General features: G+C 45.0%; 1 protein-coding gene across 1 annotated transcript; it reads right to left on the minus strand.

Annotated features, from left to right (window-relative positions):
• Positions 1–772: 772 nt before the first annotated feature.
• Positions 773–15,905, minus strand: EAF2 (ELL associated factor 2). Its single transcript, XM_059727484.1, has 6 exons — positions 15,744–15,905; positions 11,359–11,453; positions 10,574–10,710; positions 9,657–9,799; positions 7,738–8,007; positions 773–1,624 (listed from the first exon to the last, which is right to left on the minus strand). Exons 1-6 carry the CDS (start codon positions 15,844–15,846, stop codon positions 1,578–1,580), a joined length of 795 nt encoding a protein of 264 aa, XP_059583467.1. The 5' UTR covers positions 15,847–15,905; the 3' UTR covers positions 773–1,577.
• Between the last annotated feature and the right edge of the window lie 128 nt (positions 15,906–16,033).

A 16,033-nucleotide genomic window follows, 5' to 3' on the forward strand; every position in this document is an offset into this window, starting at 1 on the left:
GAACTAGTCACAAGGGGCAACGAGGTTTCCACCGAGTATCCGGACATCAACAGTCCCAACAGCTTGAGAACAAGAACTGGGCTAATACCATCTATTTTGTACAGGAACTGAAGAGATGAAATGTTTCACTTCTGACAAATCAGGGCTTAGATAAAGCATTTTGCTCCTACTGTTTAGGCAGGGAACTGTGACCGAAATAATCACCTCAGCCTGAAGAAAGAGATGGCAGACTTCATTGCGAGACTTGGAACAGATTTATCTTGTCAAGATGCATCTCTCAGATATTTGCTACTTTGAACTTGGTTAGCAGCAAGGATAACTTTGTGGTTGAGGTGGAATTGCGATCTTCTTCCCAAAGACTTTGCAGAGCTTTTAATCGCTTGTTCAACAGCTTTTAACACAAATTCTTTACTCATCAGGAATGAGTGAGACAAAGATTGTTTCTCTCTCTCCTTCAGATACAGTACTGTTTACTGGCAATACTTCTGGCATAAGCTATGAAAACGATCATGATTGTAATCTACTTGGATATCTATAATGCTCCTCTGCATGATGATTTTTGTTGCCATTTCCTATAATTGGTACTTTTTGCAACGCATATAGAGTGTACATACCCTCTCCTATTCTAAAATTAATCTTGAAAACTGTTCCCTAAACTTCACTCAACTTCTATGATCATTTCTCCAACTCAAGTGTTATTTTGTTTTCAAGAGGCTTAAAAAAAAAAATTAGGCCAAAGTACTTTTGGTTCAATAAAAACAAACGAGTCTCATTAAAATGATAAATATTGCTTTATTAAATTACTTTCTTTATATCCTACAAAAGAAATCATCTGAGTGACAGAATTAAGTGAAGGAAACTCATGGCTGTCTGCTTTTATCTAAATTTAGATACAAAAAAGAGGTTGCAGTCCAAGTTGCATAAAGTAAAGGCAAGGCAACTTATTGGTCTCCCTAGGAGTCTTGAAATATAAAGTCCTATAATACAATGAAATTAAGAATTCAGCAATGTGGTATTTAACGACTGTGTTGTGGACTGTAACTGCACTTGTGGACCACATTATTCAGCAGTTTTCTTAAACCTTATGAGCCGTGAACAGAACAAAAAGTATAGCTTACCCAGCAGATCGGCTTTAGCTGCTTGCCCCTCCCCCAACCCAAAGAAAAGTTATGAGATCAGCATTAAATTCTGAGGACAAGAGGGAAACTTGCCTCCATAAATATTAGAGATTCCTCCATTCCCATAACTTGTTTATTATATAAAGTCACTAGCTGTTACAAATCATTTCAAGTACAACAGGTTGAGGCAAAAAAAAAAAAAAAAAAATCAGATCAGATCAGAAGAATTTATACTGTAAATACAGTAATTTGGAAGAGAAACAAGTAACCATAGCACTGGCCCAATATCAATGCTGCTGTATCAGATATGATGTGTCAGTAGAAAATTAAGATGTCTCTATCAAAAGCTGAGAACATTCATTTCAGTCTTGCGTACTCTAATCTTAGTGCAAAACAGATGCTAAGACATCTTCAATAAAGAAAGGTGATGCATCTTGACTTTAAGGCCAAAGGACTTGATCAGTCATCACTATCGCTTCCAGATTCACTCAGCTGCAAGTCATTTCCTAAAATGGAAGAGAAAGTCATTGAATTAGTTTCATTAAAACCAAGACCTACTTATTTTTCTATTAGCTCATATAAAAATACTTCATTGGTTTAGCACTCATCCATTCTCTGAACCGTTGGAGTGGTACGTAGTCTGAGGGCGCCCTCATTTTTATCAAGTATAACTTCCCTCCGTTACTCATGTAACCCACCCATGAGCTTGCCATGCAGAGGCTCAATTCAATTCAATTCACAGGCCACAACAGACCTAGCTACCTTTCCCACCTGCCTTTTGATACTTCACAAGCAGGAAAACTGCTTGTCAATGCAGCTTTGTGAAAAACAATAGGAGTCATTGTTGGGAGCTGCACCCAAAGGCCTAGATTGGCTGGAGAACAAAGTCATGTCACAATCCAGACAAGCTGCTTGATGCACCTTTGAAATGTTGCTGGCTGGTACCCTTTTAAAGAGGATGAGAACACAACTAAAGATCAGAGAAATATACACACTCTTACTAAAAACATGGCAGGTGTTTTCAAGGGGAACATAAAACACTTCAGGGGAAGTGAGAAGAGGCACTTTGGGTGCATCCAGACAAGTGTCCACGTGTTTCCCTGGGGACAAACAGCAGTGGCACATAGCTGTGCTGCTACTTGTCCCTGGAGAATGCTTATGTATGCACGCATCAAGTTGCCTGGGGAGGGGGAAGGCCGCCAGAGCCACCACCTGGGCTGGCCTCAGCAGCCTTACCTGGGATCCTGGGAGCTTCCTGGGGCTCCAGCAGCAGCGATCTGGCACGTGGAGCCTAGCCGGCAGCTGGAGCATGGCTACAGCCAGCCAGAGTCCAGTTTTGGATGGCGCACACTGCCACCACATTTTTTTTTTTTTTTTCTTCCAGGCATGGGTTTTTTGACACTGGAATTTCCCGGTGTCAAAAAATCCCGCCATGTGACAAATCAGCAGCACAGCAAATGCCTGCATGTGTGGCATGCACAATTTCTGGTCCCACAGGTGGGTCTGTGGTGCCCCACGCTGCATATGCGCACTCATCTGGATGCACCCTTTTACACTTACTGCAGTTGTCTGTACACCTGAAAATGAGTTTTCCTACCTAAATAAGTATCGATTTTCTCCTAAGAGATTCAAAACCAGCAATTTAACCGTGTAAAGTTTACACCCTGCCCTGAGAGATGCTACACCTACTCTACATGTGTAGCCATGCCAATGTTCCTTTTTTTCTTTCTTTTCTTTTAAATGAAGTGGGGGATGGGAAATAAACTCCCTACTGCTATATAAAGGGTCCTAAAAACAGAAAAATGACTAATGAAGCTGACTACACAGCACGCTGTCCAATTCTTCTATTACAGTAATCTACAACAGTAGGTAAGAAGTTATTGTGAGAGTCAGGGCTGACAAAAAGGGCATGCATGGATGGGTGATCATCACTTCTGCCAGTAAATCTCTGAAGTCCCATTGGCATGGCTGTGTTTACATGTCTTTTGTCTTGCACCGGGCAGTAGCTCTGAAAACGGTTACAATGTGATCCTGCGCAGCATACTGCATCAGACATTAACCACGGAAAAGGGTTTGGTTACAACACAACATGGATTTAAAAAAAAAGGGAGGAGGAGAAGGTAAGATCGGGAGGTTCTTAAAAATAAACAAAAAAGTTTGCAGGTCCAACATTAAGGCATATATAAAATGTGAACTGCTTCTTTATAAAAATAAGGAAGCACATTTAAAAAAAAAAAAAAAAAGGGTCATTTATTCAGAATGCGATTATTCAAGACCAATTACTTAAGGAAAAAACCACTCTATTAAGATGGATACAATTGTGCATTTATAAATCAAAAGGGAAAAAGGTCTTAAGTCCTAAAAAAAAGAATACTAATTAAAAAATGAATAGCACGCTATCTCCCATGCAAGCAGATCCCCAACTGTTGTTCTTAATCTCTTCCCCTTCCACAAAAAAGGAGTTTTGTTCATGATGCTGATGCAGCCTTTGGTTTCCATGGCAGTAGGTTTTCAGTGTGCTGTAGTGGTAGTACACAGTGCGCACGTCTACATGAGACACTTCAAGCTCAGCAGACTATTACTGAGCATTAGCGTGGCAGGCAAAACCCATGCTCACACGCAGTAGAATTAGTTCATCGCACATTAGCGTCACAAAAAAAGTATGCACCAGCGCTAGCGCACAGTAGCGTATTGCCACATACTACTTCCTAGAAACGAAGCTATACGAGTTGCACCTGATGGTTACATGGCCTTGAAAACAGCTTCCACATACTTGATTTGATTTGTTTTTAAATCATTCTCCAAACAAGCCTTCGCATACTAGCCAGAGGCTAGTCCTCATAAATCACACACTAGCAACTCCAAATGTATTCTATCTTAAGCCATGCAAGATATGATAAGCCGAAAAGAAAAGGGAGCGGTTGAAAAGATGCCTCTGAACCTGGGTTAGGATTCACTTATTACCAACAGGTCCCAAACACTGCCTTCGTTGCCTTATGCTTTCCAAAAAGTCTTATTCTCATTTGCACAGTCCTAGCACTTTTCAGACGCACTGGTCTGGTGTGTACACCAAGAGGTAAAGATCTAACCTAATCTAATCAACATTAACTTACCCTCAACAGTACGTCCTTCTCAAATGGGAGTAAAAGGGAGAATAACTTCAGTGACCTCGATTTTCGAAGTACTATCAGTTAGTTACTAGTAGGTGCATCTACACGTTCATTAATGAGCCATAATTATGACGCATCAAAGTTTAGTACCTGTAATTACAAGTACTAACTTAATGCACCATAATTGGCGCTACTGCGTATTAGTGCCAGCACACGCTTTTTTCATGACACTAATGCACAGTAGATTAATTCTACTGTGAATTAGTGTGGGTTTTTCCTGCCACACTAATGCACAGTAGAATTAGTCTAGTCTACTGTGCTTAAAGCATCTCATGTAGAAGTGCCCACTGTGTACTACTACTACAGCAATGACTGGTTAATTAGTACTATCAACTGAAAAGGTTATTAAATTGTTTCATTTCCCTAGGCTATAAATGCTTTGTCACATGCTGTATTAAGCTTTAATTCAAATAAAACATAGTATTGGGCTAGAAGATCTTGGAAACACAGATCAGCAGCTTTTTCCTTCAGTACTTCTACAGCACAGAGCACAACGGGTCACGCCAGAGCTTTGCCATTATGCAGACAAGTAAATTGCCACCCATTTGCAGGCCTTTGTCTAATACACGCCGTGTGCCTTGATAATCATCACAATGCAGAGGCAGATAAAAGGAATTATGTGAGGTAAGGGACTGGCTGTGGGCAGCCTGACACTGCAGCTCTGACCCTGACATCTGGCGTGCTCAGAAGCAGCTCCAAGGGATGTCCTCAAAGAAGGCTTGTGAGCCTATTTCCAGGTGAGCAGAAGCAGATCAGTGTGGAGCTCTTGGGAGCAGCCCAGTCAGGACCCTCTACCACCATATTGCAGCTGCAGCCTGCAAGGCAAGTGGGCAGTCTTGAGCCCAAGCTGATTTAAAAAAAAAAGTAAGCTATGGATAGGGGGCAGTGGTATCAGGTTCCTGTGATCCAGATGGTGACTCTCCCATTTTCAGAATTCTGCAAAAAACTTCACAGCTGTCTGACTTCACAAGAGCAGGTAACTACACTCCCCAACAGCCTTTTGACTGCTACATAACTTAACGTTAAAACAACCTGCATTAGTGTGCTCAAGCTTCTCTTTGCAGCTCTGGTTTAGGAATAGCATTGCCTTCAACAGTGTTGGGGGGAGGGGGGTGTAGATTAGATGACCTTGAAAGTCCCTTCGATCCTCATGTTTCTGCAGGCATGCATATAAGCAATCCATTGAAGTCATGTCTCAAGTGATAACCCAGAAGACAGCTTCATCTTGCAAAAGCAAATACCTATTTAAGGTCCCCATTACACATGTAGGTAGAGGCATGATTGGATCTAACGCAGCAGTTCCCACACTCTGACAGATTGCACGCCACCAATTTAAAACTATCCAACCTTAAAGTACCATGAGCAAATTTTTCAGTTCAACCTAAGTGCCACCAGCAAATTGTGTCATATAAAGTAATTATAATAAATCTGTTAACGAGTACTACTGACAGGTTGTCTGCATACCGCAGATTGGGAACTGCTGATCTAACGCATGGCAGGAGGCACAATTTTGGGATCATGCATTAGATCCAGCTGTGCCTTATTGCGGGGGTAGGGAGAACCCAATCCTGGGCTCCCCCTGTATCAGCAAGAAACAGGCACCCATGGCTGGGAACCTCTTTTGCTGTGGGGGCACCCAACCATGGGTGTCATACCCAGCTGGGACCCAGAGCTCTGTCAGACCCTGCAACATGTGCAAATTAAAGCTGGGTAACAACCAGCTATAGAGTTAGTATACATTTTCAAGGTCTAACTTAATAGCTGGTTGAAGGTCCCCCCCCCCCAGGTCATGTGATACCTACTTTGCATATGCAGCTGGTCTCAAGGTAACTGAACAATTAACCAGTTAACTGTGCAATACCCATAATGTGTAAAAGGGGGCCTAAGGGGAAGAAACTGTGATGCAGGACGACTTGGACCTCCTCCATCAACCAACAGACTGAAGCTTTGGAGTCAGTAGGCATCCTACTTTGCTTCTCTAGTTTTTACTGATACTTCTCTTTCCTGTCAAAGTCCTAAACACAATAAGTGCAGTATCCACAGCTCAGCAAGAAAAAAGCTGGAGACTCACATGCCAAACAGTAGCTAATGTGCAGCACCATTTCATTTGAGTTCAACCTGCAGTAGTGTTGGGCAGTACAAACCTAGTGAGCTGCTTAAAACATTAAGCTAGACTCTAAGCAGGTTTACCTAGTCAAGCCTGAACTTCAGGTACCTCCGAAGGGTCAGAGGATCCCATCTATCCTCACAGAGCTCTTAAGCACCAGAGGCTCCCTGCTGTGGTTTTGGGTGTTGCTACAAATTTTAAAACAGAAGCGTATTTCTCTATGACAACTTCAGCTTATAGCAGCAACCACCTGAATAGGTGTGTAAATCTAACCGTAACATTTAGTCCGGTAGTCCAACTAACCACTACAACCTGAATGTCACCAGTTTTATCTCCTTACATGACCAGAGAGGTAGTTAGCTGTGTTAGTCTGAAGTCTGGCAACATGTATGGCAGGATGACACCTTAGAGATTGACTAGTTTGGAGGCATGAGCTCTCAGCACTGAAAAAACAAGGACATGCCATACACGTTTAATATAAACCAGTTTATTTTTATTATCCATGTGTGAACTAGGGGCATATTTTTCCAAGCCAGCAACCTTCAATTCAACACCTAATTCAAAACATGGCTTTATTTTCAAAGGCAGCTTTAATGGTAGTCATGGGTACTTGGCATTTCTGAAAAGTCTAAATCACCTTTTCCTTAGGTACCAATTTAAGATTTTTGATGTAGGCGGGGTTTATTGCACTCTTCAAATTCAACAGGATTCTTTCCGGGCAAGAAAATACTTTAAAATTCTAGCTCAACTATGAACACTTCGTGCTTTGTTACACGTTTCAAGCAATGCTCTCTGATTTAGGTTTCTGGCTTGTACTTTTTCCCATCCTCTCAGTCTGGAAGAGGAAAATCAAATATCTTCATTCTTCTACATATATAGGAGTAACCTACCTCCCTACCAAAGTAGCCTGGCACCCTGTGGGGAGAGAAGGCTCCCAGGAATCCTAAGACTTCTGAGTGGATATCAATAACCCTCTTTTGTAACTGAGTATTACCAGTAAGATATTATTCCCAGTGTCTACTACAAAAATTATAAACATATGTTCTAGGAGTGCCTAGCTAGCTCAAGTACATCCAATGCAAATTACTGTCCTACAGCCCCAACGTATACAACTGGGAGGCAGCCAGAACAGCCTATGAAATATTTTAAACTGTATCAGCTTTAATTTACAATCTCTGGTGGCCACATAGCTTTTAGGCCATCTTCTAATTCAGACCTCAACCCAGGCATCTCTTCCCACAGCTTTAATTACAATAGAGATTTAGTTAGAGTCCATGGTTTGCTTTTAGATGTTTGGTGTCAGAGACTGTTCTTTTCTTAGTACAAGGTTTTCTGTACTTACTTAGTGTATTCATCATATGGCCACTGCTCTCCCGAGATCTGTTACGACTGGCTTCAACGTCAATCATGGCATGTTGTGATGTGGCAGACGCGGCAGGTTGTGATTGCAAGTATGGCATGGACATTGGGCGAGAAGGCTTAGTCCCCTCATCTTCTGAATCGCTAGAACTGTTTTCACTGCTGGACGAAGAGGATGACGAACTTTTGGAGTCAGACGAACTGTCATCAGAACTACTCATTTGGTCCATGATACTGGCTTCGGCCTTTAGCTCTGAAAAGATGATGCACATTAAGAAATGAGTCTGCGTTTACAGGATAAGGCAGCAAGGGAAGTGCTGCATGAGCAAGCAACTGCAGTTAGTGTTGCAATGTTCCTCATTACAAACAGCTAAACTGAAAAAGACACCAGATGTAGGAGCAAAGGGTAGCATTCAAGCAGTCTGATCACCATGCTTGTATGTTGTTTTTCTCTTTTCTAGCCTCAAGCAGTTTCCTTTCTAACCATACACTTTGTTGGGCAGAGGCGCATTAGGATTACGTTAAACCTACCAAGAAAGGTGCTGTCCCCACACTCTGTGAGGCAGCAAACACTAGCCCATCTTTAATCTTTCCTTCCAACTGGCAAGCCAGACTTTCCAGCTTTGTTTCATGCCCTTTCAGATGCCTTACAGGACTAAACAAGTTAGAATCAGAAGGAGAAAACATATCAGGTAGCAAAATACCCAAAGGTAGCAATTGTGGCATTATAACCAATCTGTACATATTTGGTCTGTCTCGACATTCACTGCTCCCAAAAACCAAGTTAAACATTGTGGGATACCTGCAGGAATTGATTATGAAGTCAGGCACCAGCTATACTAAAACCATCACAGATTCTTTTTATGGGTCTGGCATAAGTTAAGAGTTAGCAAGAAACCTCAACACATGACGCTCCATGGCTAACAAACAAATCTGACTCGCTGCACGTAGGGAAAGGGATTTGAGATGCATCAGCTTTAGTGACTCAAAAACAGGTTTAAACTGAGAATTGTTCTTTTCCTGTTTATCATACTTTTCAGCACTATTTCCTTTCTTTGCAGCCTTTCTCACCTTGCGGAATAAGACAGTCTGGTGCGAGTTTACTCAAGGCACAAAGAAACAGACACCTGCATGATGAAAGAGCTAGGAAGTGTGTTTAAAAAGAACTCAGCTCATCCCTAAGAGGCAACAATCAATTCAGAGCAATAAAGCTACCACCTATCAGCTTTCCTACTGCAAGAACTTAACACCTGGCTTTCTCCCAGTCCTCCAAAAGGAAGTAAAGTACATCTCCAATTGAATGAAATATGAGGTCTCACCAAATTAAAGTCTGAGAGCACGGCATATGGTGCCAAAGACAAATTTACGTAAGCATGCTGCAATTTCTTCCCATACAAGGGAGAACTGCAGTTCTGAACTGATTTTGAGAAGCACAGGGCTCTTTCAATGTCATTTTTCACAAGATTTGTGTTATAATAAACTCTTAAAAAAAAAAACCTTTAAGTTATAAAGTGTGTTAACCAATAAATATGTATGTAAAGGAAAATTAAAAGGAAAGACAACAAATGGTGTGATGAAGAAAAGGGAAGACTGACCGATTTGGCTCCAGTGGAGCTATGCTGCAAGACGGCGTAAAGTAGCCGCAGTGCTAGGAATCCCTGAGAATTAAAGCAACACTAACCATGACCTTCTGAAGGTCAATAGTTAACTGAATGCAGAGGCCTAAACAGCTTAAAAACATTGTTTCAACACTACCCTGCCCTATGTGGTCATTCAAATCCTGGGCAAAATGCCTAAATGATCGGCTTGCAATGTGAATCTTAACCAAAACACTTCTGGCTCTTATATCACAAGTCAAGGTGCAAGACTGCTGAAATATTAACTGACAGGGTTACTATTTACCTCTCTCAATATCATCCATAGGAGAAGATGGAGACATCTTTTCTTTGGGTGGAGAATTTTTAACGTTTGGAGTCTTATTGGCATTTCGCATTTGCTGCTGTTGCTGCTCAATACGAGATTGAACTTTACTGCTTCCTTCAGCTCTGCATGACAGGATAAGAGATTGTAACAGACTCCAGAGGACAAAGTTTAAAAACAATACATAAGATATAGTAATTTGAGCTATGAAGCTATTCAAATTATAACATTAGATTCAGGACACATTATTACACTGACATACAGCAAATATAGAGGCATGAGTCCCGTTCTTTTAATATTACATTAATAATATTCCTATTAACGCTTTCTGGTTTGCTGGTTCTCCAGCACACTCTGCTTGACTTTTTCTTCAATCATCCATTAGTTGCTCATTATAATTCTACAGGAAACTAGTTACGCAGATAAAGCAGCAGAAAGCACACTAGCAGGAATTATGTACTCAGCACGAGGAGAATGGGCTATCAACGTTGTTAAAACCTCTCACAAGAATTTATGCTTTATTTTCACATTCAGCCAGAAAACAGTAGCAAAACCATTCTGTTTGTGTAGCAAAGAGCTATTTTCTACCCTCACAAGAAAACAGTTATTACCACTGGAAGTGATATGCAATTTTTTTCTGGTTAAAAACCCATTTGCATTTTAAGTACCAGTCAAGAGGTAAAAGCAATAAAACCATTTGCTGAGAAAAAACAGCAATGTGGCTTTTTACTCCATTGAATAAGGAACAGAGAGAAGGTTAGGGAGGAAAGAAAAAAAGGAAGATATTTTGCTAAAAATATCAATAGCTGGGATGCACCCCAATTCCTCACTCATTTCTAAGAAGCTATTTGCATAATAACGAAGGAATATAGCACGCTTTCTTTTCCTGTATTACTTACCTGGTTTTCTTCACAGTGATGTTGCTGCTAAGTTTCTCTAGGCGACATTCTCCAGTGTCGTGGTTGATAATTAAGATACATTCTTTTAAATAAGGCTTCTTTGAACCCTTGAAAACAGTTACCGGTGGGGTAGAACCCTATTTAAATTGGAAAAAAATCCCTAGTTAGTTATGACAATAAACTGCTATTCTTACGAGCACAGAATGACATATCACAGTAGCGATAAGTTGGTTGTAACCCGTGATTTCTAGACTTGTAAGATTCGTTAATAATGAATATAAATTAAGCTCAGGCCAGCAGTAAACAAAGGCAGCCAGTGACTTTGTTCATCTCAGAAATTCACATGTTGATCTGAAGATAAGTCAGTCATTTCAAATGAGTTTCTAATGGCCAGGTATATACACAGCAAAACTACCACCACAACTAAAATTCTTTAAAAATATAGCCATAGAACTGTCAAAAATGACCAGATTGAAATCTGAGATGGACATTAGCAATGAAAGCTTTTCTTGGCTAAGCTGTACCTCTGCTACAGGCAGAAGAATTCAAGGCTGCCAATACAGCATATTTCCAGCACAGTGAATTCAGCTCAACTTATGGCATAATAGCCTGACCTTTGGATCATGAGAGATTCTGTATTTCCTAGAGTAATCATTCTTTTATTGTTTTTCAAGATGCATAAGCAGAGTTTTAAAAGAGCAGCAAGCTGAAAATACCAAAGCCTAAAGTCCTTCTACATTTGATATAGACTTGAGGGTCTCTCTCCCCACCTTCCCTCCACTCACCTCAATGTTTGGCAGCGTTATTGTCACCTGTTCGCCTTTGCCAACTTCAAGATCTCCTTCACAGGATGTATCAATAGACGCAGGCTTGAAGTCATCTAACAATAGAAACAAAATGGTGATTTTCATAAGTCTCAGAAGTCCCTTGAACATCTGACATATGGTTTCACATGTTTTAGAGATGGTAGAGATGGATGTCACCAAGATAGTGTATTGGATGGTGTGGCATCCACCATTGCTATCAGCAGATTATACTACATGCTAATAGAGCTGAAAGCCAAGACTGTTTTATTGGTATTCAACCTAGGTCTTAACATGTCCTGATGCCAAGTCTTTTCAAAAGAGGATTTTTAAATACCACATAGAAGGCTTCCCATTGAAGATGTAGCTTAACTGGTTTTGATTATGATTAAAAGAAAAAAAATGACCCATACAATTATTTATTGGAAAAGAAAATCCCTGATAATTTCAGCTCGAACTGGAAGCTGCAGGTAGTTGCAAGCAACTGAAAAACAGGGGAAGGGGGTTAAAACAGAAATCCATAAGCAGCCTTGAGGATAGCTGTGGTTGCTGCTCTTCCAATTGTAACAGCAAAGGAAAAGCCATGTGCCAGAGCAAGGATTTTAGTTTTTTCTCAACATAAATAAGCTTTTAAATTCCTGTTAAAATGGAATTAGAAAAAGCCACCATGATATCCTCACTGCAATTCCATTTTGTCATTCTTTGAAGCCTACTGCCATCACATTTGTTTCTAACTCTTTGGCCAGTATGAATTGCTGCTCTTTAATTTGCCAACTCTTTGAAACATGCAGATGAACATAAAGTTTGCCAAACTTTTTTGCACTAGCATTACCGGAGTTGTCCATCTTGCCAAAAGCATCACTTAAAGCAGGCTGGGAAAGTAACAACTGCTGTTTCCAAGGAGCTAAATAAGCAGAGAGTTTTTAGTAGGTAGAGGGCAGATGGTGAATGGATCCAAGGATAGCAACACCCAGGCCTTGGGAACCACAGTGTGGCAACAAAAGACGATCAAAATCCAGGCTTTAGTTGTATGCACACTGCAAAGGGGATGTGACTGTACGTATTTTACAGCAAAAGCCTCCATCACCAGCCAGCAGGCCTCAATTCAAGGAAATGGGAGGGTGTACTGTAGATAAAAGTGTTTGGATTAAAACCCAGGTAATATCTGCACTGCAGCAGGCTCTGTCTCAGAGGTCTAATCAGCACCTAGCTCAGTAAGGTACTGCTAATGGAGCTCCTATGGCAGGAATGGGAAACCATTCCCATGAGAGAGCTGCAGGATCCTTAGCACTTTGTAAGATCAGGACACTGAAACAGGTCTTCAAATATTGACTTTGCAGCGTCAACTTTTGGTGCCAATTTCTGAAGTTGTCAGACAGTTCAACTATTTGTAGCCCCAACTAATATTACTAGTAAAAAGATTAAAAAAAAAGAAGCCTCTCTCTTGACAGTGCTATCAGATATGCAAATTTAGCTGAATTTCAACCTTTCTTCAGAGCAACACAGGAGAAAAACTTTTGAAGTAGATTCTGTAGCTTTACAATTTATATTTATCCAACAGGAAATTTAAGGGCTGGTGCAAGACCAGAAACATTTGCAAATTGTTCAGTTCTTAAAACAAAACAAAAAAAAGAGTTAGAGCAGCCATGTAAATCCACGTACAAGTTTTGCGTTCCCCCCCATCCAGCTGTGGACAATTTGAAGTGCGATTCGTTTGCTCAGAGCAGACATTATCCACCCCACTGCATGAAGCACAGAGGGCATTCTCGGAGGTACTGAACCGTGGGGATCACTCTAAAAATAATGAGCCATCAAAACAGAAACAGCAGCCCTAAATTACCAGAACCATAATCCTAACAGCATTTGTCTCCTAGATACCTGCAGAATCGCTGAAAACACACCTCCCAGGATAGTAGCTATTATGTACTCAGGGAGCAAATGCTAGCTTTGAGATTAATACTGCCTTTAACCTTTGATTGTTGAATGTGTATTTAGAGACCTGCAGAGGCCAAGCACAAAGAGCAAACACAACTTCAGCCCAAACTCAGAAGTTCACAGCATTAGGATAAGTAAGACACCGCTGTTTCTTAAAACATATCCCAGGGCAGAGCCGATGCATTTAGTACCCACAAAGAAGTGCTAAGTGACGTATGGCAGCAGAGTGTTAACTTCACCAGCAACACACCTGCTCATTAGTTTGGTTTCAAATCTCTCTCCAGCAGCTGCAACCTGCTCTGAACCACACAGTCTTGTGTTGAAGAGCGCACGAGGACATAAGCAACCTGGGTTCAATTTCCAGCTCTGCCTCAGACTCTCTACATGAACGCAGGCAAGCAACTTAATCTGTCGGGGCCCAAATACTCATGTTTTTTACGACATCTCTCTCTCATGCTTCCTCCGAGGGGTCTGTTTAAAAACTTTTCAGAAACTGTTTCTTCCTCGCAGTCTCCATGGGACCTGCCTCGGGAAGGCCTTGCTAGATGCTATTGCAACACCATCAGAGTAGTAGTGTTGCCACATTTGATTCCAGTCCCCAGCCCAGCCCTCTGCCCCGTACGTCTCCATGCAGGATCAGCCCAGCCCTCCCACAGGTGCAGTCAGAGACCCCTTGTGCTCACCTCCCCATCACCTTCCCCTGCTCCTTGTTCAGAGGCCTGCTCTCCTGTGACCCCCACTTGCTCTACCCTGACACCGCCCTCACTGACCACAGCCTCCCCCTCTCACACTAAGGTCATGGCAGGAAACAAAAGCCTGGGGAGCCCCCCCGCCCCCCTGCAGGTTACACAGCCCAGCCCTTGTCACCATCACCCCTGTGCCTGCCAACCGCGCCATGCAGGATCTGCAAAGCGGACTTTAGCTTTGCGCACAACACGTTCACGTCCACCCAGAGGCAACGCCAGCCTGGGGGGACTCCCCTAGCGCTGGTGGAGTCCAAGAGCAGGGGCCGGGGGCCAAGGAGCCCATCCCAAGCCAGAGCACAGAACGGCCCATCGCCCCCATGGGACCCGGCCCCTTCCAGACACCCGCCATCGTGGGGCAGGGTGCAGCAGAGCACCTGCCTCCCCAAGGGGCCTGGACAGAGTCCACCCCATCCCCACAGAACCCCCCCACCCAAACAGACCCCCCACCCTACATGGCCTCATCCGCTATGCAATGCTCAGCACCCCCCCCATCCCCACAGCTCCCCCCCACACCCCACATGGACCCGTCCCCACGGCTCTCCCCCAGCACCCCACATGGACCCGTCCCCACAGCTCCCCCCCCTGCACCCCACATGGGACCGTCCCCACAGCTCCCCCTGCACCCCACATGGACCTGTCCCCATAGCTCTCCCCCCCCCCGCACCCCACATGGACCCATCCCCACAGCTCCCCCCCCCCACACCCCACATGGACCCGACCCCACAGCTCCCCCCCCTGCACCCCAAATGGACCCGTCCCCATAGCTCTCCCCCCCCCCTGCACCCACATGGACTCGTCCCCACAGCTCTCCCCCCCCCTGCACCCCACATGGACCCGTCCCCACAGCTCTCTCTCCCCCCCCGCACCCCACATGGGACCATCCCCACAGCTCCCCCCCTGCACCCCAAATGGACCCGTCCCCATAGCTCTCCCCCCCCCTGCACCCACATGGACTCGTCCCCACAGCTCTCCCCCCCTTGCACCCCACATGGACCCGTCCCCACAGCTCTCCCTCCCCCCCCCCCCCGCTCCCCACATGGGACCGTCCCCACAGCTCCCCCCCCCCTGCACCCCACATGGGACCGTCCCCACAGCTCCCCCCCCTGCACCCCACATGGGACCGTCCCCACAGCTTCCTCCCCCCGCACCCCACATGGGACCGTCCCCACAGCTCTCCCCCCCCCCGCACCCCACATGGGACCGTCCCCACAGCTCTCCCCCCCCCTGCACCCCACATGGGACCGTCCCCACAGCTTCCCCCCCCCCGCACCCCACATGGACCCATCCCCACAGCTCTCCCCCCCCCCCCCGCACCCCACATGGGACCGTCCCCACGGCTTTCCCCCCCCCCTCGCATCCCACATGGGACCGTCCCCACGACTCCCCCCCCTGCACCCCACATGGGACCGTCCCCACAGCTTCCCCCCCCCCGCACCCCACATGGACCCATCCCCACAGCTCTCCCCCCCCCCCGCACCCCACATGGGACCGTCCCCACGGCTTTCCCCCCCCCCCTCGCATCCCACATGGGACCGTCCCCACGACTCCCCCCCTGCACCCCACATGGGACCGTCCACTCCCCCACATGGACCCGTCCCCGCCTCCGCACCCAACACATGGACCCGTCCTCCCGACTCTCCCCCCGCACCCCACATGGACCCGTCCGGCGCGGCCCCCCCCGCTCACAGCGCACGGTGTGGAAGGCGCAGCGCGGCTGCTTCTCGAAGCTCTCGCCCAGCTTGAGCACGCGCTCCTTGGGGTCGAAGAGCGGGGGAGCCGCCCCGTTCATCGCGGCCCCGCCGCGCGCCTCACACCATGGCCGGCCCGGGCAGCCCCCGCCGCCAAACAGCCCTGGCGCCGGGGGCGGGGCCGCAGCAAGCCACGCCCGCCCCGCCCCTCTGGCAGGGGCGTGGCTCTCATTGGGGCGAATCCCTCCCACCCGGCGCTCCTATTGGCTGCCGCTTCCTAGCCTCGCC

This window comes from Alligator mississippiensis, chromosome 4 (assembly GCF_030867095.1).
Source record: "Alligator mississippiensis isolate rAllMis1 chromosome 4, rAllMis1, whole genome shotgun sequence".
In the NCBI taxonomy this organism is placed as follows: Eukaryota; Metazoa; Chordata; order Crocodylia; family Alligatoridae; genus Alligator; species Alligator mississippiensis.